The sequence below is a fragment of the Aedes aegypti genome, chromosome 1, assembly GCF_002204515.2.
Source record: "Aedes aegypti strain LVP_AGWG chromosome 1, AaegL5.0 Primary Assembly, whole genome shotgun sequence".
NCBI lineage: Eukaryota > Metazoa > Arthropoda > Insecta > Diptera > Culicidae > Aedes > Aedes aegypti.
This window is the reverse complement of record NC_035107.1, coordinates 158,874,978-158,902,415: the sequence shown is the minus strand read 5'-3', so window position 1 is coordinate 158,902,415 and position 27,438 is coordinate 158,874,978. Positions and strand designations below refer to the sequence as shown.

The window sequence follows — 27,438 nt, the reverse complement described above, 5'->3', positions numbered from 1 at the left end:
TTTTTTTGCGTGAGCTTAAACGGATGTTTGGTTCTCCAGATTTGTGCTCTTGAAAATTTGAAGTTTGGCTTCGATTCATCTTCACCTTAATGCTTTCATATACGAGAAATTTGAAGGTAGATGCATTTCGCCATTAAGATTAAACGATAAAACTTCTGCTGATAAACTGTAGGAAGATTGTTTATTTTGCATGGGGAAAGATATCTAACTTCAAATATCTTGTGAATGAAAGCTTTAATCGAAAATATTTGGTAGGCGTGATAGCCATCATCATCACGCACAATCGGTATATTTTTTTCGATAATAGTTAGATAAATAGTGTAAATTGTCTTCTTGTCTTCTTTATGCAACAAGTTGCAAAATGATGATTTTTTTCAGTACGAGTTGTACATTAATACATAAATACAACGAGTGCTGAAAAAATCGAGTTTTGCAACGAGTTGCATACAACATTTTTTGCTATTACGAAAAATTCCGTTTAAGCTGGATCATTTCCAAAAGCACTAACAAACATTTCAACAGAAACCACGTGGGCGTACATCCATATCATATTATGAAATAAAAACAAGATTTCATTCAACATTTTTGGACCCCCTTTGTGCTTCACAGCGAATAAATCGCAAATTTCGCCAAGTCATTGTTTACCAAAGTCAATGTGCCCTTTTCTAGTATTTGTCCAGAAATTACCATTGATTCACTTGTCAAAACCATTGTAGTGCCCCTCGTTTGGTGATTGTCATTTATTTTCTTTTATTCGTTAACGGATGACAGTCAAACGATAAATATCAGGAAAAATATACGATTCAGTGTTTCTCACTGTGTACGTGGAATTTAAACATTTGTTTTTTACGTGATTATAACATTTATTACTGCCTTTTTATACTTAAATGCGAAAAAACATCGTTAACAATTCGTCGGGCTGTTGACTGATAATGAATTTTATTCTTTCAGGCGTCGTTCGATTCGAGAAATCAGCATCGACTCGCTGAAACTGAAAATCAGGACACTTCCCAAAACGAATGAAAAGTTGATCGCAAGCAGAAGCAGAAGCAGCAGCAAGTGGTTAAAAAAATCTCCAGGCAAAGGTCGTCAAAATTAACATTTTTTTCGAAAGTATCAGCCAGCTGGCTGGGAGTTGTGCAGTGAAGATGCGTGCCATCGGAATATCGGTCATCAGCCTTGCGCTGACTGGCCTGGTTATCGGAAATGCGTACTATCAGAAGAAGCAGTTTTACCCATCTGTGGTCTACATCACGAAATCAAATCCAAGTATGGCGGTAAGTGAATGCCCAAATGCATAGGATTACTGTCAGAGAACTGTTTCGGTTGTCTTCTAAATCGAAAACAATGGGTTGCGGCAGGTAGGGGTAATGGGGGCAACATGAGCAACCCCATAAACACTAGGTTTTAATGTCCGGTGACATTGTGCCCTTTTAAAAGATACATGAAATAGCCAACAAAACGAAAACCTTTAAAATATTCGTTTCAACGCTCGAAATATTCACAAAAATATTCAAATTTGTCTTTTGCTGTGAAATTTTTTTAATTTTGACAGATTTGATTGAAGCTTTCAATGGAATTATACCTACTTATCAAAAAAAAAAAAATACTTCTGATATTAGCGAACAAACTGCGAATTAAGATAGATTTCTCGCGTTCAGTATAATAAGGGCGTAACTACAATGATAGATTTTCTCTTTAGCTAATAACTTGGCCAGGCGACTATTTTCAACTTATATTTTGGATGCAGTATAAACTACTTATCGTCCTTTGTCATGTTGCATCGTAAAATGTTATGATAATCGGTTGGATTATGTGTACTAATCCAAAGACAAAATCGACGATCTCCAGGGCTAAAGTTGTCTGCATCTATATCGACACGTATGTTTCTCGATAAATAGATGCAAATAAATTTCTTCCATAAAAGCATTGCCGGTTAGTGGGCGTTGGATTGTAAACACACTAAATATGATATGATACTAAACGCGAGAGTTTGTAAATAAATTTGTAGGAAAACTGATCATTAAAAAAATCAAGGGACTGCGCTAAATTAGCCTACATGATTAAGGTAGGGTGTCCATCCATCCGGGAAATCTGGGAAAAGCAGGAAAAAAACCCGGGAATCCCAAATGACCGGGAAAAATACGGGAAATACCCGGGAATTCAGAGAACAGACCGGGAAAATATGTATTTTAATTTTTTGGCATGTTCTAAAATGTTGTCCTCTAAATCAATGAGGACAGGTTCGCGTTTTCAGAATTGTACGGTTCGAGCACTTATTCGAACTATGATTTTGATTTTCTTTTGAGATAAATAGGCTGAAATCATCATTTTTCGCTACTGACCCCTTTTTACAAATTTGTATTTCTACTGTGTGAAGGGGTGGAGATTAGTGTACAATTCCAGGATTGGTAGCACTGTAGCACAGGCCTGCCCAACGTACGGCCCCTCGTTTTGTGCGGCCCGCGGAGGGTTAGAAGATTCTTCTCATATTTGGCCCGTTGACTTTTCTATCAATTCGAAGTTAGAACTTAGCTAGACTAACTGTTTTAATTTACAATTTGGTTTAGTTAGCTCGGTAATTGTTTATATTGTTTATTTTTTAATTTTTTGAAAATCTGATATTAAAAAAAAATTAAAAAATATAAATGAATTATTTAATTTTTTAATTTTAGAGTCTGGGCATTTTGCAGCTAGATTTAAGCATTGTCGATTGCAGTTTTTATTAAAGTTAAAATGGTTCTACGTATGCATCCGTCTTGAGATAACGATTTGAGGTTCATTATGAGAAAACTACACAAATATCAGATTAATATTATTGGGATAACAACAAAAATTTTCTACCATGCCTTCTTCCAACATTCAATGATCATAACTGAACATAACTCTTTGCCATGAGGCTTAATTTTCAAACATAATTTCACTAAACTAAAGGCTTAAGTTGTCACAGAACATTGGGAGCAAATTTTACTAACATCTGGGCGTGATTCACGCAGAATCCTTGGCATAATTCAAAACGTAATAATCTGAAATCCTGGGCAAGGTTACCATATAACCACAGACAAACAGACGTAACACTTAGAACAAATCGCGATCAAAATCATAGTCATGAGGACATGTACGCCCAATGTTAAAATCAGCGTGTTTGGCCGACGCGCCAACAGATGGCGGTAGTGTCTAAATGTCAAACGCGAACAAAAACGATGCGAGCGCTGCGGGTGGCGGATTGGCCACCTACAATATTTTTGAATCGACCGTTTAAAAGGGTGTCGATGGACAATGATGAGAGTGTGACGTCTGTTTGTCTGTGATATAACACTATGTAAGATTTTGACAGAATCTTAAGCGAAAAAATGATAAAGTTTTGAGCAGGTTTCTTTTGGAAGACTGATAAGCATTCACGAAGTTTTCAAGAAAAGATTCCGAAATATATATTGTGCGAGATGCTGAAGAAATCCTAGCCACTTCTTGTAAAATTCAGAAAATTCCAATCAAGCTTGTTCAGGGTTTTAAAACGTTCTGGGTCATTCTGATAATAGTAAGTCGGGTTCTGGCAGAATTCGGAGTATGATTTTCATAAAATCCTTGGCATTATTCTCACTGGGTTTTATATTTCTGGAGTAGATTCTTTAAAATATGCTGGTATAGATTATTTCATAATTTTGAAAGGCACCTTAACAATATCCAGCAGGAAGTTTTATCTGTTTTTCGAATTCTTTAAAATAAATTAGCTCCAATCACTGTGTTGCGTCCGCTTAGAGAGTAGTTTAGTGGAACTGGCGACACTGCCATCTGCAAGTCGGTTACTCGATTGTGCTTCAATTGGTAGGTAGTGTGAAGGAATCGGTTGGAGTGTAAGTGTCTCTGGAAGTGACGATTGTGAAACTATCATGTAAGCTACTAAATTGTAATATGAATGAAAAGAAATGAATTTAAATAAAATATTGCAGCATTGAAGCTGACGTTACGCATACGCTGTTCTCAATATGTGTTTGATCGAATTAGAGACGACTTCTCCCAACACACTGATTTTTGTCAGATTTCATGAACTTCGTTTACTGACTTTTGTCAGACTTCAAGCAAATATTTGAGCATCCAAAAATGTGGCCCGCCACACAATTTTTTTTCTTCTATTTGACCCGCGGTTCAAAAAGGTTGGGCAGGCCTGCTGTAGCAGGTCTCTTTTTAGAGACTTGGTCTCTATTTTGATACAAGTCTTTAAAAATAAAGATGTAGGGTTGTGAAGGAGAAAATGGGGTCGTGACGGACTTTGGTTTCTGGTTGGCCGATTGCGCTGCAGAATCGTTACCCGTTCTGTGGCGTAGTTGGTTAACGCGCCTAGTCTAGCGTATTGGGAGTCGTGGGATCGAAGCCCACCAGAATGATTCTATTTTTTTTTACAATTTTACATCTCAATTTGTTCAAATTGACTTTTGTGTCTACGACCTTCAGGTATTTTCAAAACACCGTCGGCTGGTTAAGCCGTAATAGACATGACAACCCTAGTTGAGTTTAAAAAGTCTCTATTTGCTCTTTCGACCTCGATACCTCAAATTTACAACCATGGCCGTAATATATTTTCTAGGAAGTAATGATTTTAGATATTTGATCGCTGTATTTTGTAGAGATGTAGCGAATATCACTATTGAGCTTTCGGTCGAATACCCAATAGTTGATATATTATTATTCGGCCAAATAATATCTCAAAATTCGACCGAATAACACCCTGATGTTCGTCCAATTTCTTGAAAACTACATCTTTTTCCTAAACTAAAATAAAAGAGCATGTTTTTTTTACAATAGGGAACGCTTCTACGGTGAAGAACTAAACGCAGTATGAATGGAAATAAATTATCGTTTTATTGAGCTTTTGAAACCGTTTCAAGAAATTACAAAAATCGTAAATTGTGAGGATTTGTATTTCTGAAATTAGGGAGTTGTATCTTATTGATGGCATTTTTTTAATTATTTCGTTTATTTGGCAGGCTCGGGCATTGATGGCATTTTGAATTGATTGTTTTTAGAAACTAGGTTAATACGTCGCTTGTTTCTTTATTCACCTTCTGGAAGTGCTTCATGTAAAGTGGAGCGAATAGATCGCAGACACTGACTGAAGAACTTGATCTGTAGGTGTCGATAAACTATCAAAAGTATGGAAAGTCCTGACAATTGATAGGGTTTAGAAGAGTATAAATTTCCAAGGCGTACCTTACAGCCCTTGCAAGATGAGTGAAAGGTAGATTTGCAGAGAATGGCTTGTGTATTGAACAGCACCGTAGACACCTTAATGCCGTAGAACGGAGAAATTCTCACATATTAATTCCATTAAAAGGAAAATTTTATGTTTCATCACTAGAATTAAATAATTAAATTTGAATTTTCCTTCGTGTGAAACATAATGTTTACAATTTCGTTTGTTTTATTATTATTCGGTCAACGGATTTCATTGTTCGGCCGACCTAATATACGGCAAAATGAAAATAATACAGATATTCGGCCGGCCGAATATTCGGTACATCTCTAGTATTTTGTAAAGTTGATAGAGGTTGTAGGAATTTCGCAACGATACGACAAAGTATTTGACCCACTGGAAATTGTGGCCTTGATAATATCAATTATCAATAACTTATTAGCTAATAAATAAAGTAAAATAATTCCTTATATATAACAAGCAGCAAGTAGCTTCACTGCTGTAATAAATTGAATACCTAGCGTGAATTGTCTATCCAGCTTTTTACGCTCGCCATAAAAACAATATGCTATAAAATATATGACAGATGCTGACTATCAGCACTGAACTGAAACTTGGAAATATATCCTCAGCATGCCTTGACGAACCGTCAAATTTCATTGTTTTTCTTTCTGTCAATCAAACGAAAATTTTGTTTCAATTTGCGGAAATAATCTTATTCGTTATTGATCTTGTCCTTTGGTTCAGAAAGGGGTATGGGCGCGTTCTGCCAACTCGGTCGAGGCAGATTTCTTGTGTGATCAAGTTACAGCATGGACGTTCTAAAGTTCCAGAATGAAGTGTTGTGCTTGTGGGGAGCACTTGAAGATAGGATGGAAGGTCATTACTTCGCGCGTTCGTGCTCTACTTCTGATTATCTTAAAAGCTTTATACAATAATCGACCCTTAGCTTTTCTATCTAAATTAACAGTTGCAAATATAATAATCGTTCTGAGCTTACTAACATGTCGTCGCGTTAATTCTATCATAATGATCTTTCATCTACATCAGTCAAACCATTCTGAATGGCCGTTGAGAGAATATCACCAAGAACTTCTCACATGCAATAAAGCTGGATTATCCTACATTGAAACATCAAGGTTTTCGCCCTTTCGAATTCATTTATTTTTGTTTATCATTAGTTTCAGGGATTGTTATAGTGGGAATCCAAAGAGCGAATTTTGTATGACTTCAATGTAGGCCAATACTGCAATAAAGCATGTAACAATCACTAACATTCCATCTCTCTTTATCCTTGTTTCCATAGCTAACCCAACTGTTTCAACTGTCCGCAGAGGGAAGACTGGAACGTCTGTTGAGTGCCTGCGATTTGGGAGACATGCGGCCAATGCATTTTCTCGCGAAAATGATGGAGTTCGAACTCTTAGAATTCAAGCGAATGCAGTTCGCTTAATGCACCGCCACAATCTAAATGAAACCTACAAAAAACAAAAGAGAATGATTATTAAGCGATTAAAGCATTAACTATGCAAATCGGAATTAGATTTTAGTTTGAGTGACAGAAAAGCAACGAAAATTATTTTACTGAGTGATGGGTTACTAAGGATTTATTTTCGATTTTCAGTTCAGTGGTGATAGTCAGCTTCTGTCAAAGATTTTATAGCATGGCTAGCGCAAAAAGCTGGATACTTTACCACTTTGTGAAGACAATCAATGAGTGTAGAACTACCTATTAGCAGGGAGTCCATCCATCCGGGAAAAGCGGAAAAAAAACCGGGAATTACATATGGCCGGGAAAAAAGCGGGAAATACCCGGGAATTTGTAGGACACACCGGGAAAATTTGTGTTTCGAACATATGAATACCGGTTTGCTTCAATTCCAAATAATACTAGAAAATTTTGACAGAAGGCTTTCACAACGCTGCCCGTCAACTTTTTTTGCATCATGACTAGTTGGACTGATTTGGGAGGGATAGAGTTAACAATTTCTGGTGTTTTGTTTTTATCGAAATTCTTTAAAATAATCGTTAATTTCCTGGGAAGTTGTTGGGTACATTTTCTAACAATTCTTATCGATTTCTTGTGAAATGTTTGGTATAGTTTTGGTGGCAAAATGCTATACAAATTCAAAGTAGATTTCATGGAATACCAATAAGATCCTTAAAACATCTCTAGAAGGGGTACATAGGGATTGCTGTCAAGATTCTTGGTGACATGCAGTGTTTGGATTTTGATCCGAATAAGCCGATCGAACCATATTCGCAGAGCGTTACAGTTCGTGAACCAACACAGGTCGTGGCACATCGCAATCGGAGAGCCCTATGAATGTGAACATTCACTCGTTTGGTACGTGGCACGAGAGCGTTCAAGAGCAGCAACTCTCACAGACTGAAACAGTATCGAGCCATACGGGTGATTTTTGTTTTACATAAAATTGGTAATAACTTTCATATTTTTTTATAATACAGCTTCGTGGCCGTGCCGTTAGTGCTACCAAGCATTTAGCCGCATCGAGTCAAGGGATGTGGGTTCGATTCCCGCTTCAGTCCGGAAAACTTTTCGGCAGAAATGTATTTCGACTGTGCCACTGGGCGTTGCATGCTAGTCCGTTGTCTAGTGTGGTGCTTCCTTCAAAGGGTAAATCGTCCACTGGAAGCATTAACGTTCTTCTTCTTTCTGGCGTTACGTCCCAACTGGGGACAAAGTCTGCTTCTCAGATTAGTGTTCTTATGAGCACTTCCACAGCACATTAGACCGACTCGACAATTTAGCCGGAAAAAAGTGTTATCTCTGTTCTCGTCGAATTTAGACGTTCGATGTCTTCAGAGAAGTTATTCGTAATTGAGTTTTGCATCTTTTAAGGAAAAAGTTAAATAGGGTGGCCCATATTTGAGCTAAAATTTTGACTCAAATATTTTTGTTTGATGAAATTTGTGGCTACGCTCTTCTGCAAACTTTTAGAAAATATTATTTTGAACAACTTTGTCGAATACACTTTTGATCTAACTCTTCATTTGAGCTAAGTAAATTGATTTTGAAAGTATTAACTTAGGGTGGACCCAAAAAATCAGTTATTTTGATCAAACTTTTTTGTTTTCAGTTTTACGTGAATGTGGTCTTTAGAAGAGTTGTAGAGGAAGTAGAGATACACGTTTTTGCTGAACATTGCAAGTTTGTAATTCTTGTGATTTTGAAGTTATAAGCAAATTTAAGTGAAAAACTATGAAATCTTAAGATGCCCATAACTCATGGAGTTGGTTCGATAAATTTTTTCTTTAGGTGGCATTCGAAATGCCATACAATAGGCAACTTTTGCTGCAAAAACTGTGAGAACGTATTTTTTGTAAATTGAGAAAATTCACTTCAAAGACACACTTAAAAAACACGAAATTCGCCTGTAACTCACAAGATTTTAAAGTTAACGGCGTGCTATCTTCAGCAAAGTTGAAGACTTTCATTAGATCTACAACTTTCCATACACCAATCTTAAGAGAAATGTGCAACAAAATATTAAGAAATGATGATACGATTCAGATGTAGGTCACCTTATATTTATTACTATAAAACATTAAGTTAGTATATCAGCAGTCGCTTTCATATACTTGCTGTTGTAAACTTTGTATGGTATTATGATTTTATTATTATTTTATCAGTACTCAGTGGTATAATTCACGTATAATTCAAAATGTAAAATGATGCCAATGCAATATAAGAAACTTTAACTGTTTCGTCATTGTGACTGCTATTATTGTGACTGAATACATACAATAGTGTCCTGCGATACAGAACTATGGAAATGGTGGAATAATCTAACATTATTGAAGAAGCCAAGGTTATCAAATAGTGTGCAGGTTTGGAAAATTATTGATAGAATAAAAGTACAATTATATTGCTACTACTTGAATAATTTTGTATTAACTAATAGTAAAATGTATTATAAGTTCTAATATTTTTGTTTCACATTTCTCCTCAAATTGGTGTATGGAAAAGTTATAGATCTAGTTAAATTCTACAACTTTGCTAAGACAGCACGCCGTTAACTTTAAATTCTTGTGAGTTACAAGCGAATTTCGAGTTTTTTAAGTATATTTTTGAAGTGAATTTTCTCAATTTACAAAAAATACGTTCTCGCAGTTTTTGCAGCAAAAGTTGCCTATTGTATGGCCTTTCGAATGCCACTTAAAGAAAAATTTTATCGAACCAACTCCATGAGTTATGGGCATCTTAAGATTTCATAGTTTTTCACTTAAATTTGCTTATAACTTCAAAATCACAAGAATTACAAACTTGCGATGTTCAGCAAAAACGTGTATCTTTACTTCCTCTACAACTGTTCTAAAGACCACATTCACGTAAAACTGAAAACAAAAAAGCTAGATCAAAATAACTGATTTTTTGGGTCCACCCTAAGTTAATACTTTCAAAATCAATTTACTTAGCTCAAATGAAGAGTTAGATCAAAAGTGTCTTCGACAAAGTTGTTCAAAATAATATTTTCTAAAAGTTTGCAGAAGAGCGCAGCCACAAATTTCATCAAACAAAAAAGTTTGAGTCAAAATTTTAGCTTAAATATGGGCCACCCTATTTAACTTTTTCCTTAAAAGATGCAAAACTCGATTACGAATAACTTCTCTGAAGACATCGAACGTCTATATTCGACGAGAACAGAGATAACACTTTTTTTCCGGCTAAATTGTCGATTCGGTCCAATGTGCACAGTTACTAACTGAGAGCTTTCTTTGCCAATTGACCATTTTTGCATGTGTATATCGTGTGGCAGGTACGAAGATACTTTATGCCCTGGGAATCGAGAAAATTTCCTTTACGACCAGCGGGATTCGAACCCACGACCCTCAGCATGGTCATGCTGAATAGCTGCGCGTTTACCGCTACGGCTATCTGAAGCATTGCCGTATCGGTGTATTTGAAAAAAATTAGGGCATGTGTAACATTAGTGGTGCACCTAAGGGAAAACTGCTAAAACATGGTGATAAAACCATGAAATATATGATTTTAATGTATCATTCGATAGATCTCAAATCCTTCTATCACTCAAATGTATAAATATCACGATTCATTTGAAACTTCCCTGCAAAAAGCCTTGCACCAATAATAGGAACACTGTTCCTTTAGTGGAGGTATGTTTTAAGAATGGTTCCTTTAGTGGCGCAAACCATTGATTTCTTATGGGACCCTCCACTATGGGTACTGATGCACCACTATAGGTGCAAAGGAGAAAAAAAATTAAGCAAAATAATTGTTTTAAATAGTTTTATGGTTAGAATTCATGAATATTATTCGATTGCTTGTATCATTTTCGCATCGTGCATCATAGAAAAATATCACATAATCATTTATTAGTACGAAACAAGCCAAAAAACACTACCTCCGTTATAGGAGCTACCTCCACTAAGGAAGCGTTTGCCTTATAATCTATTGGATTATCGAACACCCCATTGGTTGCAAACATAGCACAGAAAATGGAAAATATTCGCCTCTATTTCGTGATCAGAATGAGAGTGGATCAGCGAATGTTACAAGTGTTGACACTCAGTGATCGGCGCCAAACAGTGGGTGGTGTGTGTCTGTCTGTTTTCGTTCATGGCTCGTTATATTCCACGAACAATAAATGTAATGCGTGTAGTATGAATGCAGGCGGATAAATTGAATGAAATTATGGCTCGTGTGTTGATGATCGTTAAATCTTCCAAAGCCTGGTTATTCACGCCAATTTTTTAATGAGATCTTTACAGGAATACTAACGGGAATCAAAGCGATAATTGACCAATTTCTTGAAATTTTTTCGGGAGGTCGGCGAAAAGCTGAGTCAAAAAATGTTTGGCAAATATATTGAAATTCCGGACAAATTCATTGGAAATTCCACTTGGCAGGATTACTGGAGTTACTGGCCCGTCCCTGTCCTCGTACTTAGTATCTTTGCTTCTATCTTCCATTCTTAAGGTGAAGATGAATCGAAGCCAAACCTCAAATTTTCAAGAGCACGGATCTGGAGAACCGAACACCCGTTTGAGCTGAAAACTTAATCGATTGGTCACCACCAGCGAATGACCAATCGATTAAGTTTTCAGCCTCAACGGATGTTTGGTTCTCCAGATCCGTGCTCTTGAAGATTTGAGGTTTGGCTTCGATTCATCTTCACCTTAATCTATCACACTCAAACTATTCGTTCATAGCAAACGCTAGAACCAGAGACGGACGAGAAACCGTTTCCCTAACGCTTCTTTTCTTCCACGCGCATGCCTTTCCTTACGCCTGATACATAAGCAGTCTGCTAACCACAAAAGCAAACCTCTCTGCCATGCCTTTCCCCAATTCATACACTTCCGCATGAACTGGCGTAGATGCAGTCGGACTCCACGGTCTACAGTGGGTCAGTATAAGTGCAACATCATTTCCTCCCCCATCCCTACATTGGTCTGCATTCTGACGTGGCAGGCACCATTGTCGCCTAAAAATAGAAGATCGCCAGCACTTATACACTGAGGGTGTCTGTTAATCCCAAGCAGTCATTCGGTTGGTTACTTGTGTAAGTGCAGCTGATCTGGCGATACTGGAGTAGCATCCACGGGCGGCCAATCAAGCTCAAGTAAGCTCAAGGAATATCGTTTCTGTTAAAAAGATCTCTCCATGGCTACAAATGAGTATCACCAGTTCAAGATTTTTCCAGGACCATGTCTAACGCAAAAGTCCGAAGACATTCTTGGAAGTTGAAGAATTGGCTATTGAACTTTGTCCTTTCGTGGAAATATAGTATAAATTTAGATACACAAAGCAAATATTTGTTAATATATATTCTTCTTTGAACTTCCTATGCTTTCTAGGAGCTGGACGATGCTTTACATATTTCAACAAATATAAATCTATTTATCTATCTATCTATATAAACAAAAATGGAATGATATTTGTATGTCACGAAATTGCATAAGAACGGGGGGCAATGGGCTTACATGATTCTTTTGCCGTTGCGTTCTTCAAGTGTTACGACGTGTTTGTGTAAAGGAAAAGTTTTGAAAAAATCTCCGGAATAGCTGGAAAATCGACTGAAAACTAATCTGTCACTTTGTATGGGCCTCTGCACTATTTTGATTTTGTATGGGATTTTGACGTTTACTGGCCTTGTTGTTTACACAATTTATGGAAGAGTGAAAGAGAAAGGTTGAGTTTTGTGCAGAGCCCTATGGGAGTCTAGTAGCGTCTGTCTAGTGATCCTTTATAAGAGAGATACGCGGAAGCTGACATTTCTGTCAAAGTGTGAGCCAATCGAGCAGCGAGAGCTGTCAAAGCGTGAGCCAAACGAACATGCGTTATGTTTCTTTTGAATTTTTCTTGAGGAGTAATGTAATCCGCTTGAAATTATTTCGGTGAAAGTTGTTTTTCACAGAGCAAAAAATATGAAGTATTTACCTTTTTGAATGTTTGTCAATGCGATATTTAGTTAGTGTTTTTTTCTGTTGTTTATTAGTTTGCCACGGTGTAGTAGCGGAAATGTAGCTCAAAGATCTATAACGAAACAAAGTACACTTTTTAGCTATGAGAAAGTCATGTTCGTGTTACAATATTATTCTCGACGCCGAGCAAACTCAGCACTGCTGGTCTGTTGCCAAACCATTCCATTTTATTTCCGCTAATCTCTCTTATAAAGGATCACTACGTCTGTCAACAGCCTACTTGATAGCAAGACAATGTTTGCCGGGATCACTCGTTTTGTAATACAGTTAGCTCTCCCTTACTCGATATTCCGTATCTCGATATCGAGTTAGAGAACCATAGTAAAAGTTGGTTTTCATGGCTAACTCGATGGTCCCTTGGATCGCATTTGCACTGGATTTGTGTTCTGTAACTCGATACCTCCCTAACTCGATGGTCCCTTCAATATCGAGTAAGGGAGAGGTGACTGTATTTTTGGAATCCGTGAAAAATCCTAAAATTGGAAAACTGATTTTGAATGGACACCCTGTATTAGGAAAGTCCAAGAGATTTGACATAACGGTAAAAGGTGGTAAAAGATTTCGAATGCAAAAAAGCAGTTTTTCCTAAGTTTCTTACAAAAAGTAAAAGAAAGCTTTCATTTGACTCTGATCCGGTTTTTATAGAACACATAGTTAGACTAGATTCTCTATTGAAACAATGTGCGCCGAAATTTAAATCTCAATAATCAGTTAACAAAAAGGTGAAAAAAAACTTCTTCAATTTTTCCCTTCTAGGTCATCTACATCCAATCGCTTGTGCTGGTCCTCATGCTGGGGAAACTGATGAAGAAAGTTTTCTTGGGCACCTTGAGAGCGGCTGAATTCGAGCATTTGATGGAAAGGTTCTGGTATGCGCTCACTGAAACTTGCCTTGCTTTTACCGTTTTCCGAGATGACTTCAATCCGAAGTTTGTCGCTTTGTTCACTGTATTACTTTTCCTGAAGTCATTCCATTGGTTGGCTGAAGATCGTGTTGATTATGTAAGTTTTTGTGATGATATAATTGTTAAACATATGCAGTGAATTTGGAATCATTTATTTCCTTTCAGATGGAACGAAGCCCAGTCATTGGATGGATATTTCACCTAAGAGTGGCAGGCCTATTGGCCTGTTTGGGTGTCCTGGACTATGAACTCATCTCGTATGCATATCAGTCCACAATTGAAAAGGGAGCCACCGTGCAATTGGTGTTTGGCTTCGAATATGCCATTTTGATGACCATGGTGTTAAATACAGCCATTAAGTACATGTTCCATGCTGCCGAATTGCGATCCGACACTCCTTGGGAGAACAAGGCAGTATTCTTACTCTACACGGAACTTATTATTGGGTTCATTCGCGTGGTACTCTATGTTATTTTCGTCCTTCTGATGGTCAAGATTTACACACTTCCACTGTTTGCATTCCGGCCCATGTATTACACGATGAGGTAAGTGTTAAACGTTTTTAAGATTCACATAAATGCCTCACACCTTTCCTATTTATTAATTGCAGAAATTTCAAAAAAGCCTTAAACGATGTCATCCTGTCTCGTCGAGCTATACGCAACATGAACACTCTGTATCCTGACGCCACTCCGGAAGAACTTCAACTATCAGACAACATTTGCATCATTTGTCGCGAAGATATGGTTAGCAATTCGAAGAAACTTCCTTGTGGGCACATTTTCCACACCACATGTTTGCGATCGTGGTTCCAGCGGCAGCAAACTTGTCCAACATGCCGGTTGAACATTCTGCGAACACCCATCACGACCGCTGCCCCCGCCCCAGTGCAGCCAGTTAACAATGAAGCAGCAAATTTGGCCAATGCGAATGAAGGAAATCGCTCCAGCTCTGTTGGAAGTGGAACGGTGCCCCCACAATCGAATGGTAAGTTCAGTATAACTCGTATAGGTAATTTCATAAAAGGTAATTACAAAAAAAAAAACAAAAAAACTAACAGTCGCCCCACAGTTTAGGATAGCACACAGGTATGAATCAGAGTTGGATTAAAATGGGAATATCTCATGAAATAGAGTTGCAATTACAGGCAGACTCGATTATCCGGAGTATCGATTGTTTTTTCACTCCGGATAATCGAATCCTCCGGATAATCGAATCACTAGGAAAAAAATGTTATCTTCAATAAAATAACTTAAATATTATCTCTTTTCGTTATTTTATTTACATGATGCGGTGGCGTAGCTAGAAATTTTTTTCTGGGAACAGTAGGGGTATACAAGAAAAAAAAAGTAATTTAGACCAGCATACGCAAAAAAAACACTTTTTCAAACCCCCCCTTCCCTTAAATACGTTCTAAACTGCAAAACCATTCATATTGTATATTCCAATACCAAATTATCTCAGATTTATGCATAAAAATTGAAAAACAAGAACATCAAAAAACAAATTCCGGATAATCGAGTCTAAAATTCCGGATAATCGAATCCCGGATAATCGAGTCCCCGGATAATCGAGTCTCCGGATAATCGAGTCCGACCTGTACTAAGAACACATTTTACCTACGTGAACCAGATTTATATCTGTATAGCATCGCTATCAATTATAATATGCTTAAGCATATTTTTCCCGTCCGTAGGAAATAAAATGTCAACCGTTATCCCAGAAGCGTTGATTCATAACTGTGGGGCATTGAAAAGCATACCACAGTTATGAATCAAAGATAAGACGATTCCGAAACAAACGCCTAAACGTATGCTCACACTAGCACACCTTTCATTTACCTCGCAGATAAATTGCTTTTATAGTGTTTTGATTCATAATATGAGTCGATTTGATACATAGTAAGGATTAGAGATGGGCAAAACAGTTCTTTTCAATGAACAGTTCTCATTCGTTCCGTTCTTGAAACTGAACTAGTTCTTTTGAACCGTTCTTTCGTTCTTTTAGAAAAATCTTTTAATTTTCACCTCGAGAATAATCTACTACTATAACGAATGATAACAGATTTTTAAGTAAACGCCGAAATTTTCATCTTAATTTTGATTCAATTATTGTTTTAAAAATTTGGACTAGTGAACATTGAACAAAATGCATTTTATTTGGAAACAAATACTATGTCAGAGAAAACTTTCCGATACAATTTATATTCAACCGAAAACAACCGCAGCTGACACTACTGGTTTTCACTGAGGTATCACCAATCAACTTCAATGATACCTTGAACACCAAGATCATAGTTGTTGTTTTTAAGTCATTTTTTTTTCTACGAGCATACTATGCTTAAGTTGATTGAATCATTGATAGGATAATTCAAACAAGTTTTAGAGTGCAGAAAAAGTTTGATAAGAGTGTACGTTTGGAGCGGTCGTCTCGACGTATTTGGTGAACTTAATGATTGAACTACAAGGAATAAGTGCACCGAAGACACCATCAGGATTCGACGTTACCCTGAGCTGCTATCACACTTTGAAGGGGATCCAATTTGGGGTGAAATCAGCGATAGGTATATGAGTTCATTCACTGCGCTTTCATTTGCGCGCCAAGCCTTACCGTCCGCATTGAGCTAATCCAGACAAACGTTGAATCAATGAAATGATTGAAGCGAAGCGAAGAGGAAACATCACTCACACAAACGGATTTCATTCGTCGCACCGCATCGTAACCAGCATTTTGTGGTCGTAGGAGGGGCATGCAAAGAGCGGAGTGTAACGTTCTTCATTCGCTTCGTGTTTCTATGCCGTTCGTTCGTCGAGTCGAGACCAATGGAAGTATGCATACCGAACGGTTCTCTTACTCAAGTTCGATCATTTGCAGTTCGCGTTTCGCTGCCTTTTCTTTGTGGATTCGCTTTTCTTCGCATCTCGCTGCCCTGTGTCGCTCTCTGTTCTGCCGGATACGATACGATGCCGGATGCGATATTCTTCTCGCCTCTCACATCCTAGCACTCTTCATCGCTACTGGCGCATCGAATAGTTTTCGCCAGTGTTCTCTTCGTCATTGAAATGTGCCCGCGCCGTTGTTGTCACAGCTTCGTGGATCCTACAGACTGTTGACATCTTTTTTTTTTTAATTTCTTTATTAGTATCATTCCAAACATTACATTCATTTACTTACATTTACTTATATTTAGGTGTTCTGTGCTGTTAGACAACACTATCATCCTAATTTTGTAAAACAAATTTAAGATATTATTAACATTTTGTTAACAACATAACATTACATTTCATTTGCAGTTCAGATTTTGTTTACAGGTCAGTTGATTTCACCTGCTTATAAGAGAAAAAAAACACGTTTTCAATTTACTTAACCTAACTTAACCTAAATATATAACGCATTAATCGTGGCAATAGAAGATTGTAACGATGTTTGCCTGATATTAATAATTATTTATTTTAAACATTTGTTCCAATGTTTCAACATTGGGTATTCTATGTAACTCATTGGTACTATACCAGGGCGGAAGCTTCAGAATCATTTTCAAAATTTTATTTTGAATTCTCTGTAGAGCTTTCTTCCTGGTATTACAACAGCTAGTCCATATTGGTACAGCATACAACATGGGTGACCTTAAAATTTGTTTGAAGATCAAAAGTTTGTTCTTAAGACATTAATAAGGGGATAGAGACATTTCACATATTTGTTACATTTGGCATGAATGTGATTTTTGAAAGTTAAATTTTTATCTAGCATGAGCCCTAGATACTTATCTTCATCTGACCAATTTATTGGAACCCCTATCATCGTGACAACATGTCTACTTGGATACTTCAAATAGAGAGCTTTTGGTTTATGTGGGAATATTATTAGTTGAGTTTTGGAAGCATTAGGAGAAATCTTCCATTTTTGCAAGTATGAAGAAAAATATCCAAACTTTTTTGCAATCGACACGCAGACTTCGTCTTTTGGGGAAGAGGCCTGTGTCATCCGCAAACAAAGATTTTTGACATCCCTGAGGTATCTCAGGTAAGTCAGATGTGAAATATTGTATAATATTGGTCCCAAAATGTTGCCTTGAGGAGTTCTGATAATCAACCTGCAGTGTATTTTTGACAGATAACTTTGAATAATTCTAACAATGTATGTTGGAAAATTAAAGTTTTTTAGTTTTACGATGAAACCTTCATGCCAAACACTGTCAAATGCCTTTTCTATGTCTAGATGTAAAAGTTGATGTGTGGTCGAATGTCCATGGCGGAATCCAAACTGATCATTGGCAAACATTGAATTTTCGTTGATGTGGGCCATCATTCTGTTCAAAATGACCTTTTCAAAAAGTTTACTGATGGAGGAAAGCAAACTGAGTGGACGATAGCTAGAAGCTTTTACAGGATTTTTGTCTGGTTTGAAAATTGGTACAACCTTAGCATTTTTCCAGTTGTCAGGAAAATATGCTAATTGAAAAAATTTGTTAAATATATCATTTTATAATGACAAGCTACTTTCTGGAAGTTTCTTGATGAGGATGTAGAAAATTCCACCATCGCCAGGAGCTTTCAAATTTTTCAATTTTATAATAATAGTTCTCACTTCTTCCAAGTCAGTCTCCCAGGAATTTTCGAAAACGTTCTCTTGATTGAGAATATTTTCGAAGTCCTGAGTAACTTAATTTTCAATTGGACTAGTAAGTCCTAAATTAAATTTGTGCGCGCTTTCGTACTGTATAGCAAGTTTTCTTTTTAGCAATTAGTTAGTAATAACTTGTTTTCCTCTTTCAATGATTCTGAGGTTTTTTCAAAATTTTAGATAATTTCCAAAAGGGCTTAGAGCCAGGGTCCAATTCAGAACTTTTTATTTTTAATTTTTGTTTCTTAATTGTGAAAAACTTTTCTTGATTTCTTTCTGCAAATCCTGCCATATGATTTTCATAGCAGGATCGCGAGTGCGTTGAAATTGCCTTCTCCTCACGTTTTTAAGACGGATCAAGAGTTTAAGATCATCGTCTATAATCACGGATTCATCAGTGTTTCGTGAAGCCCAAGCAGGACAGTTCTGTTTTGCGTCGTCCGATAGATTAAGCTCACAGTTTCGCGCATGTTTTCGTCGCCGGAGATTTTTTTTTCCTGTTTTGGAGCGTCTTGCTGGGTAGTGTTTCGTGAAGCCCAAGCAGGACAGTTCGATTTGTGTCGTCCGATAGATTAAGCTCACGGTTTCGCGCATGTTTTCGTCGCCGGAGATTTTTTTTTTTTGTTTTGTTTTGTTTTTTCCTGTTTTGGAGCGTCTTGCTGGGTAGTGCTTCGTGAAGCCCAAGCAGGACAGTTCGGTTTTGCGTCGTCCGATAGATTTAGCTCACAGTTTCGCGCATGTTTTCGTCGCCGGAGATTTTGTTTTTTTCCTGTTTTGGAGCGTCTTGCTGGGTAGTGCTTCGTGAAGCCCAAGCAGGACAGTTCGGTTTTGCGTCGTCCGATAGATTTAGCTCACAGTTTCGCGCATGTTTTCGTCGCCGGAGATTTTTTTTTCTCCTGTTTTGGAGCGTCTTGCTGGGTAGTGTTTCGTGAAGCCCAAGCAGGACAGTTCGGTTTTGCGTCGTCCGATAGATTTAACTCACAGTTTCGCGCATGTTTTCGTCGCCGGAGATTTTTTTTTCCTGCTTTGGAGCGTCTTGCTGGGTAGTGTTTCGTGAAGCCCAAGCAGGACAGTTCGGTTTTGCGTCGTCCGATAGATTTAGCCCACGGTTTTGCGCATGTTTTCGTCGCCGGAGATTTTTTTTTTTTTCCTGTTTTGGAGCGTCTTGCTGGGTAGTGCTTCGTGAAGCCCAAGCAGGACAGTTCGGTTTTGCGTCGTCCGATAGATTTAGCTCACAGTTTCGCGCATGTTTTCGTCGCCGGAGATTTTTTTTTCTCCTGTTTTGGAGCGTCTTGCTGGGTAGTGTTTCGTGAAGCCCAAGCAGGACAGTTCGGTTTTGCGTCGTCCGATAGATTTAACTCACAGTTTCGCGCATGTTTTCGTCGCCGGAGATTTTTTTTTTCCTGCTTTGGAGCGTCTTGCTGGGTAGTGTTTCGTGAAGCCCAAGCAGGACAGTTCGGTTTTGCGTCGTCCGATAGATTTAGCTCACGGTTTTGCGCATGTTTTCGTCGCCGGAGATTTTTTTTTTTTTTCCTGTTTTGGAGCGTCTTGCTGGGTAGTGCTTCGTGAAGCCCAAGCAGGACCGTTTTTACATTCAGAAATGGAATAGTGAAAAGTGAAAAATGAAAAAGTGATTTGTTTGATTTGTGTCCTCAGTACTGTTGGTTTTTGGCTGCCCTAAGTTCACCGAACCATCCGGAAGTGACATGCAGCACATAAATTTAGAGAATCAATCCGGTGAGTTTGTTCCAGTATGATACTTTTTCTTTTGTGAGCCTTCCGGATCGTTTTTGTTCGCGTCGTGGAACTTCTGATCGTTTCTTGAACGGAAAATGTTATTTTCGGAGTTTGATAATTATGTTCAGATTGCGCATTCTGTCCGGGCGGGTGTAACGCAACTAACAATCGGTTGTGGATGCTTTTTAACTGTTCGATGACCCTGGAGGGATCGATCCTGCTTTTCGTATAATTTTGAGCAGAAAAACCGACTGTGTCCTAGGGTGTTTAGTTCGAACGCGCTTCCTTTCGTTTTTCGATTATCTAAAAATACAGTACCACCCAGTACAGTTTTTCAATGAGCACATTACAGTTTTTCAATAGGCGTGATTTTTTTTTACGCTTATCGTTACACAATCCGATGACCCTGGAGGGATCGGTTTTGCTTTTTACTGGTTGTTGAGCAAAAATATTACTGCACAATCGACAAGCATTTCGCGAAATACTATTTATACTATAAATAAGCTATTGTTTTCTCTTTTGATTGCCGGCATTCAAAAGATTAATTTGAAAACGCTTAAACAACAAATATTTATGGTCTATCGCCAGCTTTCTAGGCGAATCCTGACAATATACCTTCCCCAACCTCCAACTCCGTAGCACTTATGAGGGTGTCGCTGAGTCGGTGGCCTCTCATTAAGTAAGTGCTACATCAACATTTCCTTCCCCTATCCCAAGTTACGGTAAAGATGGGCGTGGCCGGGAATAGCGATATTCATGCTTTTAGTATTCTTGTTTATGATTTGAACAAGGTATACTCCCCTGCCTTGTTCTTGAAAGTAGTCAGGATGAGATTATTAAAAAGAAACATGAATGTTGCTAGTATCCAATCTACGAAGTATACCGTAACTACGCTAACGCTAACGCTAACGCTATCGTCTATAATCACGGATTCATATTTTACTTCACATTTTGGAATTTCAATGCTCCTGGCTTCAACAATGGAATTTGTAAAAGTTTCAAGAACACTGTCAATATCAAATTTTGTTTGTAAAGAAATGTTAACATCAAGATTAAGATTGTGGGCTTCGTAGCCGTGCGGTTAGCGGCGTCAGTCGTTTAGGCGTATTGTGCTACAGAGTGTGGGTTCGATTCCCGCCCCAGTCGGAGAAAACTTTTCGTCAAACGAAAAATTCTTCATTGGTCCACTGGTCGTTCCGTGTGTCCGTTGTCTAATGTAAGTTATGTTCAGTCTGTGCAGCCTATGGCTGAAGACGGTGTAAATTGTCTTTTTAAAGTCAATATATGTTTCATATATATTCCAGTCGGCTCGAAAATAATTGAAAGTGGAGCTGATAGGATTGAGAATCGCTTCATGGGATATTTGAAACGTAACAGGGACATGATCAGAATCAAAATCAGCATGAGTACTAACTGGCTACAAAGATGACTAGAGTCGGTTAAGACCAAATCAATCGTAGATGAATTTCTAGAAGTGGAAAAACATGTAGGACTGTCACTCATCAAATAAAATTCTTCCGTTGGAATTACTTTGGGAATTATTCCATGACCGAAGTTTGGCATTAAAGTCACAAATGACAAAAAATTTTGACTTATTGCGAATCAATTTTCGCTAGTCAGTTTGGAGCAAATGAATTTGCTGTCCAGAGCATTGAAAAGGCAAATAGGCAGCTATGAAAGTTAATTTACCAAGCTGTGTTTCAAATGAAACACCTAAAGTTTCAAAAACTTTAGTTTCAAATGACGAAAACAGTTGATGTTTTATACGCCTATGAATGATGATTGCAACTCCCCCACATGCCCCATCAAGTCGATCATTAAGATAAACATAAAATTTAGGATCTCTTTTTAGTTTGGATCCAGGTTTTAAATAGGTTTCAGTAATAACTGCTATATGCACGTTATTAGCTGTAAGAAAATTAAACAGCTCGTCTTCTTTACCATTCAAAGAACGAGCATTTCAATTTAAATTATTATTTATTGGATCCATTAGAAAAACGTAATCCAATAACAATTTCATTAGGGAATTTTACATCAACTTGGACTGCTTCAGTCATAGTGGTGGCTTTGAACATTGCATCAATCATTAGATTCAATTGTTCAGTTAGAAAATTAAAATCAGAGGCAGACATATCACTTGAAGTGGGTACATTATCTGATGATTTACCGTTAGAATTTTCGGTAGACGAAGAGGCGGAGTAGATGTTTCCTGTGGCGGCAGGGTTATTTTTCCATTTGATTAGAAACAATTAAAATGGGTACTCATAGTATGAAAAGGGAAGGAGTTCAAATTACCTGCTACGATATCGGCAAAGGATTTTCCTGGGGTAGATACATTCGAAATTAAAAGATTCTAACGGCTACCCGACGGATTAAAATTAGTTTGTGATGATTCCTGATGGGCATGATTCTTGATCAAGCGATCGTTAACTGAAAAATGAGCATTGTTCGATACTCTACCAGGGAAATTCCGGAAACGACCGTTATCGTAACGGATATTACTGTTTATCTGCCTGGCACGAGCATCGACGACTCGCCTACGCAAAGGGCAAGCCCAAAAAAAGGACTTATGATTACCCTTGCAATTCGAGCATATATACTTAGTGGTATCTTCCTTCACTGGACAGACGTCCTAAGCGTGAGAAGAACTTCCGCAAATCATGCATTTAGCATCAATGCGGCAATTTTTGTACCATGACCCCACATTTGGCACCGACGGCACTGAGTGGGGTTCTGGTAATTTCCTCCAGGTTTCTGGAAATGTTCCCATGCCACACGGACATCGAACATAAGTCTAGCTTTTTCTAAAGCCCTGATATTATTCAGATCTTTTTTGTTAAAGTGAACTAAATAATATTCTTGAGAAAGCCCTTTCCGAACAATGCCAGATTGGGTTCTCTTTTTCATAATTATTACTTGGGCTGGGGAAATTCCAAGTAAATCATTTATTCCATTTTTTAACTTTTCAGGTGATTTATAGTCACTTGAGAGACCTTTCAAGACGACTTTGAACAAACGTTCAGTTTTGTCGTCATAAGTAAAAAAAATGTGCTTCTTCTCTTCAAGATGTTTGAGAAGAAGTTCGCGATCTTTAAGACTTTCCGGCAAAACGCGACAGTCCCTTTCTTTGCGATTTGGAAGGAAACCTTGATTCCTCTAATGGAGTTCAAGATCTCCTGCCTAAATTCCCCAAATTCGGAACAACTGGCCACAATAGGCGGCACTCTTTGCTTCGTCACTTGAATCAAAGAGCAGTCTCTAATGCTTCGATTTGGTGTAAGGAAAATTTGTCTAGCTAGAGCATCGAACTGATTGCTCATTTCGATACAATTATCAACATTATTCATTTCACCCTTGGAAGAAAGTTCGCATTTCGGAGAAACGTCCTTTCTTCCATATCTGCCACGTTTAGTGACAGTTTTAAATCCCATTTTTTTGCAAGGAAGTTGTGAATTCAGAGATTCACCCTTCCTTTTGTTTGTAGTTGCAACCATGTTTAGTGAACAAACGGAGTTCTGTTTGATCTTCCGACCTTGACGCTTGCTCCTGCGGGAGCGGGTGACGAGGGCAGGATCAAACATGTCGCGCGTCGGTCGAGTAAAGTGAAAAAGTGCCGCGATCGGTTAGTTCTGTTTGATCTTCGACCTTGACGATTGCTCCTTGGCAGTGCGTCAAGAAAGCCCGAGCAGTCGTCAGTTGTTTTCCCTCTCGGGTCGTGCGTCTATTTTCTCTGAGTGCTTTTATATAGCCGAGCAAACGAGTTAAGCTGAATGTGGATTGTTGCTGATCAGTCAAGGATGACGGATCAATTGGTGAGCTCGTTCCATGCTACTATTTCTAATCTATAAAATATGTATGACTGCACATTTAATCGATACAACGGTAGGACGTAAATATGATTTTTCAACAAACTATGAATGGTTCGTCACTGTGAGTGTCGACATAAACTCTAATTCATGAATTATTTATGATTAAAATTTTTTTGTTTTCAAAACACCCCTTTCTTTTTATCTTTATTTTTGTAATTATATAAAAAAAACTTTGAATGGTTCGACACTACAAGTGTAGACTTGCGAAAGGTTCACTTTATTCAACAAACTTTGGATGGTTCGCCACTGTAAGTGTCGGCATAAGAATAAGAGTGTTCTATGATGTTCCAGCCAATCGAGTTTTTGTTTCTTTTCAAATAAGTAAAATATAATAACACATGCTTTCGTCCTGACAGCTGTAGGAATGTTACATTTAGATATTTGTTCAACAAACTTTGAATGGTTCGTCACCTCAAGTGTCGGCATAATTTTCCTTTACATAGAAATTGTTCATATCAAATGAAAATATTATATTTTCATAAAAGCATATTTATATTTGACAAAAAACTATTTATCATGGTCTAATCACTTATCAAAGTGAATCCTTTGACCCAACGATCCTCCCCATTAACAAACATCCTTCCCAGTAACCTTTGTGGAGATGCAGAGGCAAACACGGTCTCCAAACAGCAAAGGTTACACACTAACATTCCTTCCCCCAATTCCACCTGACTGCAAGGACGTGGCCGGCGCCGTTATTGACCCTGTATAAATAGAGGCACTGAATTATGCACACTGAAGAAGATTATGGCCAATCCCAGCCGAACTTCTAGTTGATTCTTTGTGCATTTTCACTGACTTCGGTCAATCACGGAATAGCAACCATTGATATGTGTAGTCAGTCTAAGCTAAGCTAAGCTAAGCAACCATGTTTAGTGAACAAACGAAAGAAGACGAGACCTCCTAAGAGGTATTTTTTCCCAAGACGGTGTCCAAGAAGGATTACCACCGTTAGCTTTCGCCAACGGGTCCAACGAAAAAAAGAAGGCACGGATCCAAACAAGGATCGTAAAGGGATCAATAGTAGAAAAAGTACCGAAAAGTACCGTTTTTAATTTTAGCACTGTTTTATTGCTTTAGGTAGTTTCTTTAAACTTGCAAGAGCAGAGAGAATTCGTGTACGCACAGCACGAAGGTACGATGCGCACTGTCTTCAGAAACGTTGATTTTTCCCAACTGCTCGTCTTGAAGCGCAGCGGAATTCTGCCAAACTACTCGTCTAGCGGATGGCGGTACTGTGTTGGAATTTTCCATATAAAACCTAATGCAGCATTGAATTTTGTTGAAAAATGCAAGACTAAGTTAATGACCACACTTGTTTTACAGCTTCCCCATTGCATGCTACGAACACTACTGCCGTACCTTTGTTACCGGGAGCGCCATTAGTACTTCCCCCAATTCCGTTTATGGGTATTCCACCGTACGCGATGCCCTTGCCACCGGTGCCACCCGCTTTGGATACGCTCACCGACGAAGAATTGCGGGCCATGGAAGGCAATGAACGACATCACGTCGAAGAACGAATCAAGGTATCATGCGCGAGATATTACAATATACATATCAAAAATGTTTACTAAAATCTTTTTCTATTGTTTCCTAGCATCTTCAAAATATTCGCACACTACTAGATGCATCGGTGGCACTTATGAATCAGTACTCCGCGTTGGTAGCACGTTTACCTCCGGTAGCTGCTCCTGCAGACGCCACTGCAAGTACCAGCCAAAACTCCACATCCGCTGTTCCGGTTCCAGATTTTGCTACTCTAATAAATCCATCTGCGTACAGTTCCAAACAAAACCAAACTACAACAGACAACACCCTACAACCAAAAGTTGTCCCGACGGTGGCAGCCAAGCTAGAAGATCTCGGTAGTGATGATGATTCTGTCACCAAGCTCAACAAAGAGCCTTTGCCGAGCACAAGCAAAGAATTTCTTATCACCCCAGATCAGCAGCAACCAGTGCCAAGCACTTCAGCAAATAGTAATAGTAATAGTAACGATGCTAGGCATACAGAAAGTTCAGAAATGAGTGAAATTCGTCGTAGACGACTGGAAAAGTTCGGTTCCAGGATGAGCTCTGATTAGATGACTAATTAACGGCAATTTATGAGACTGGATCGAGTTTGCTGATGGTTTAGATTGGTGATTAAAATAAAGAGAAAAAAACAGCTAAATTTTTGTAATTAGTCAGATATATTCAATCTACTTTATGTTCCTATACAAAAGAAGAAGGAAGAAAAAAGGGCTTATTTTATTTTCATTCAAAAAGCTTCAACATTTTAACTCGTTCCAAATTATTTGCATTTTAGTTTTATTCCTGTCGTGCAAATTTGTTATGAATAAGGGCTCGTTCAGCATCACTGCACTGTGCGTTTGTGCGCGTCGTATGCAACTCGTACAGCTGAGCCTCGAGCGGAGGTGTGTATCATAAACAACAGTGAAATTGATAATATAGATTGTAATCATATTTGTAACTGAATATGACACAAAGGTAATATAGTGGAGTAAGCAGCAGCAAAGCATATTGTTTATTTAAAGTGTACTAACTAGTACTGGAAGTCGTTCACTATTTGTATATGTAAATATTCCTACATTTCAATAAATGTATAAACAAAAAGAAATCGCCGTTGCTGATTTATTTTATGACCCTTTATCCTTAACCTTGATGAAGCGAGTTGAAAATGGCGTAGCCAATATGGTCTCGTCAATGCTCCAAAGAACTCAAAGAGGTAAGAACCAGTGTGTAAGTGTAGCTGTCACACCATACTTACATTCATGATAAACACAAATTGCAAACTCTTTGTGTTTTCCTGTTTGCACTGCGGAGATTCCAGCCCGGATCAACATTAACATTAACATGATATTTTACCAATCAACTTAAGGTGAAACAGCTTGGAATCAAAATTCAATAATGTACCAAAACTTTGAAGGCACAAATCTCGCGAAAGAAGCATCTAACTACAGTGCAATTTCTATTTTAGCTTTATTGTGCACCAGGAGAAAGCTTAAAATAAGAAGATTGACTTTGTACGATGATTATTTCAGCAGATTAGTGCCTTTGAACTCGTGAGTAGGTGCACAAGCCGGCCATTGAGCCTGCCATGTTTAGATTCCGAGATGTGTCACCTTAATAAAACCTCGCGTTTAGTATGACATAGACGTTATCTGCAGTGATCGATTTTCTTCTTGCATCAGTACCAGGGTTGGTAATAAAAGACAATTTAAAAGACAATTTACACCGTCTTCAGCCAAAGGCTGCACAGACTGAACAAATCACAAACATTAGGCAACGGACAACACGGAACACCCAGTAGTCCAGTGTTGAATTTTTCGTTTGACGAAAAGTTTCCACCGACTGGAGTGGGAATCGAACCCACGCTTCGTGGCACAATACGCCTAAACGACTGATGCCGCTAACCGCAAGGCCACGAAGCCCACAATCATCGGTTTTGTCACTGATCGATGACGAAAAATTAAAAAAAAAATCATTGAAAAAAGATTGTCTTTTTTTGTCTTCGATGATTGACACCACGACGAAACAAAGCTGTAAAAAGTCAACGAGTAATATTTTTCTCACTACTCCACACTTAACCAACATAGGTTTCTAATCGTCACCGAGCGCAAAATTGTCAAATCCGGTGA

The 27,438-nt window shown here is 38.1% G+C and overlaps 1 protein-coding gene across 3 annotated transcripts; it reads left to right on the top strand.

Annotated features, from left to right (window-relative positions):
* The first annotated feature begins 719 nt into the window (after positions 1-719).
* LOC5565265 (E3 ubiquitin-protein ligase HRD1) lies at positions 720-26,417 on the top strand. 3 transcript variants are annotated; one of them, XM_021852278.1, is made up of 7 exons: positions 720-820; positions 952-1,277; positions 13,418-13,663; positions 13,732-14,111; positions 14,177-14,553; positions 25,122-25,324; positions 25,396-26,417. In XM_021852278.1, the coding sequence occupies exons 2-7, from the start codon at positions 1,149-1,151 to the stop codon at positions 25,879-25,881; spliced, it is 1,821 nt and encodes a 606-aa protein (XP_021707970.1). In that variant the 5' UTR covers positions 720-820; positions 952-1,148; the 3' UTR covers positions 25,882-26,417. The 3 variants fall into 3 exon arrangements, with proteins under 3 accessions (XP_021707970.1, XP_021707976.1, XP_001649607.2); XM_021852284.1 differs by having other exon boundaries at positions 796-850; positions 25,396-26,310; XM_001649557.2 differs by having other exon boundaries at positions 818-1,277; positions 25,396-26,310.
* Positions 26,418-27,438: the final 1,021 nt, after the last annotated feature.

Coding starts and splice junctions, on each gene's coding strand:
- LOC5565265 (XM_021852278.1), top strand. CDS start 1,149: ATGCGTGCCATCGGAATATCGGTCATCAGCCTTGCGCTGACTGGCCTG. Junction 14,554..25,121: donor GGTGCCCCCACAATCGAATG/GTAAGTTCAGTA, acceptor CTTGTTTTACAG/CTTCCCCATTGCATGCTACG. Junction 25,325..25,395: donor ACGTCGAAGAACGAATCAAG/GTATCATGCGCG, acceptor ATTGTTTCCTAG/CATCTTCAAAATATTCGCAC.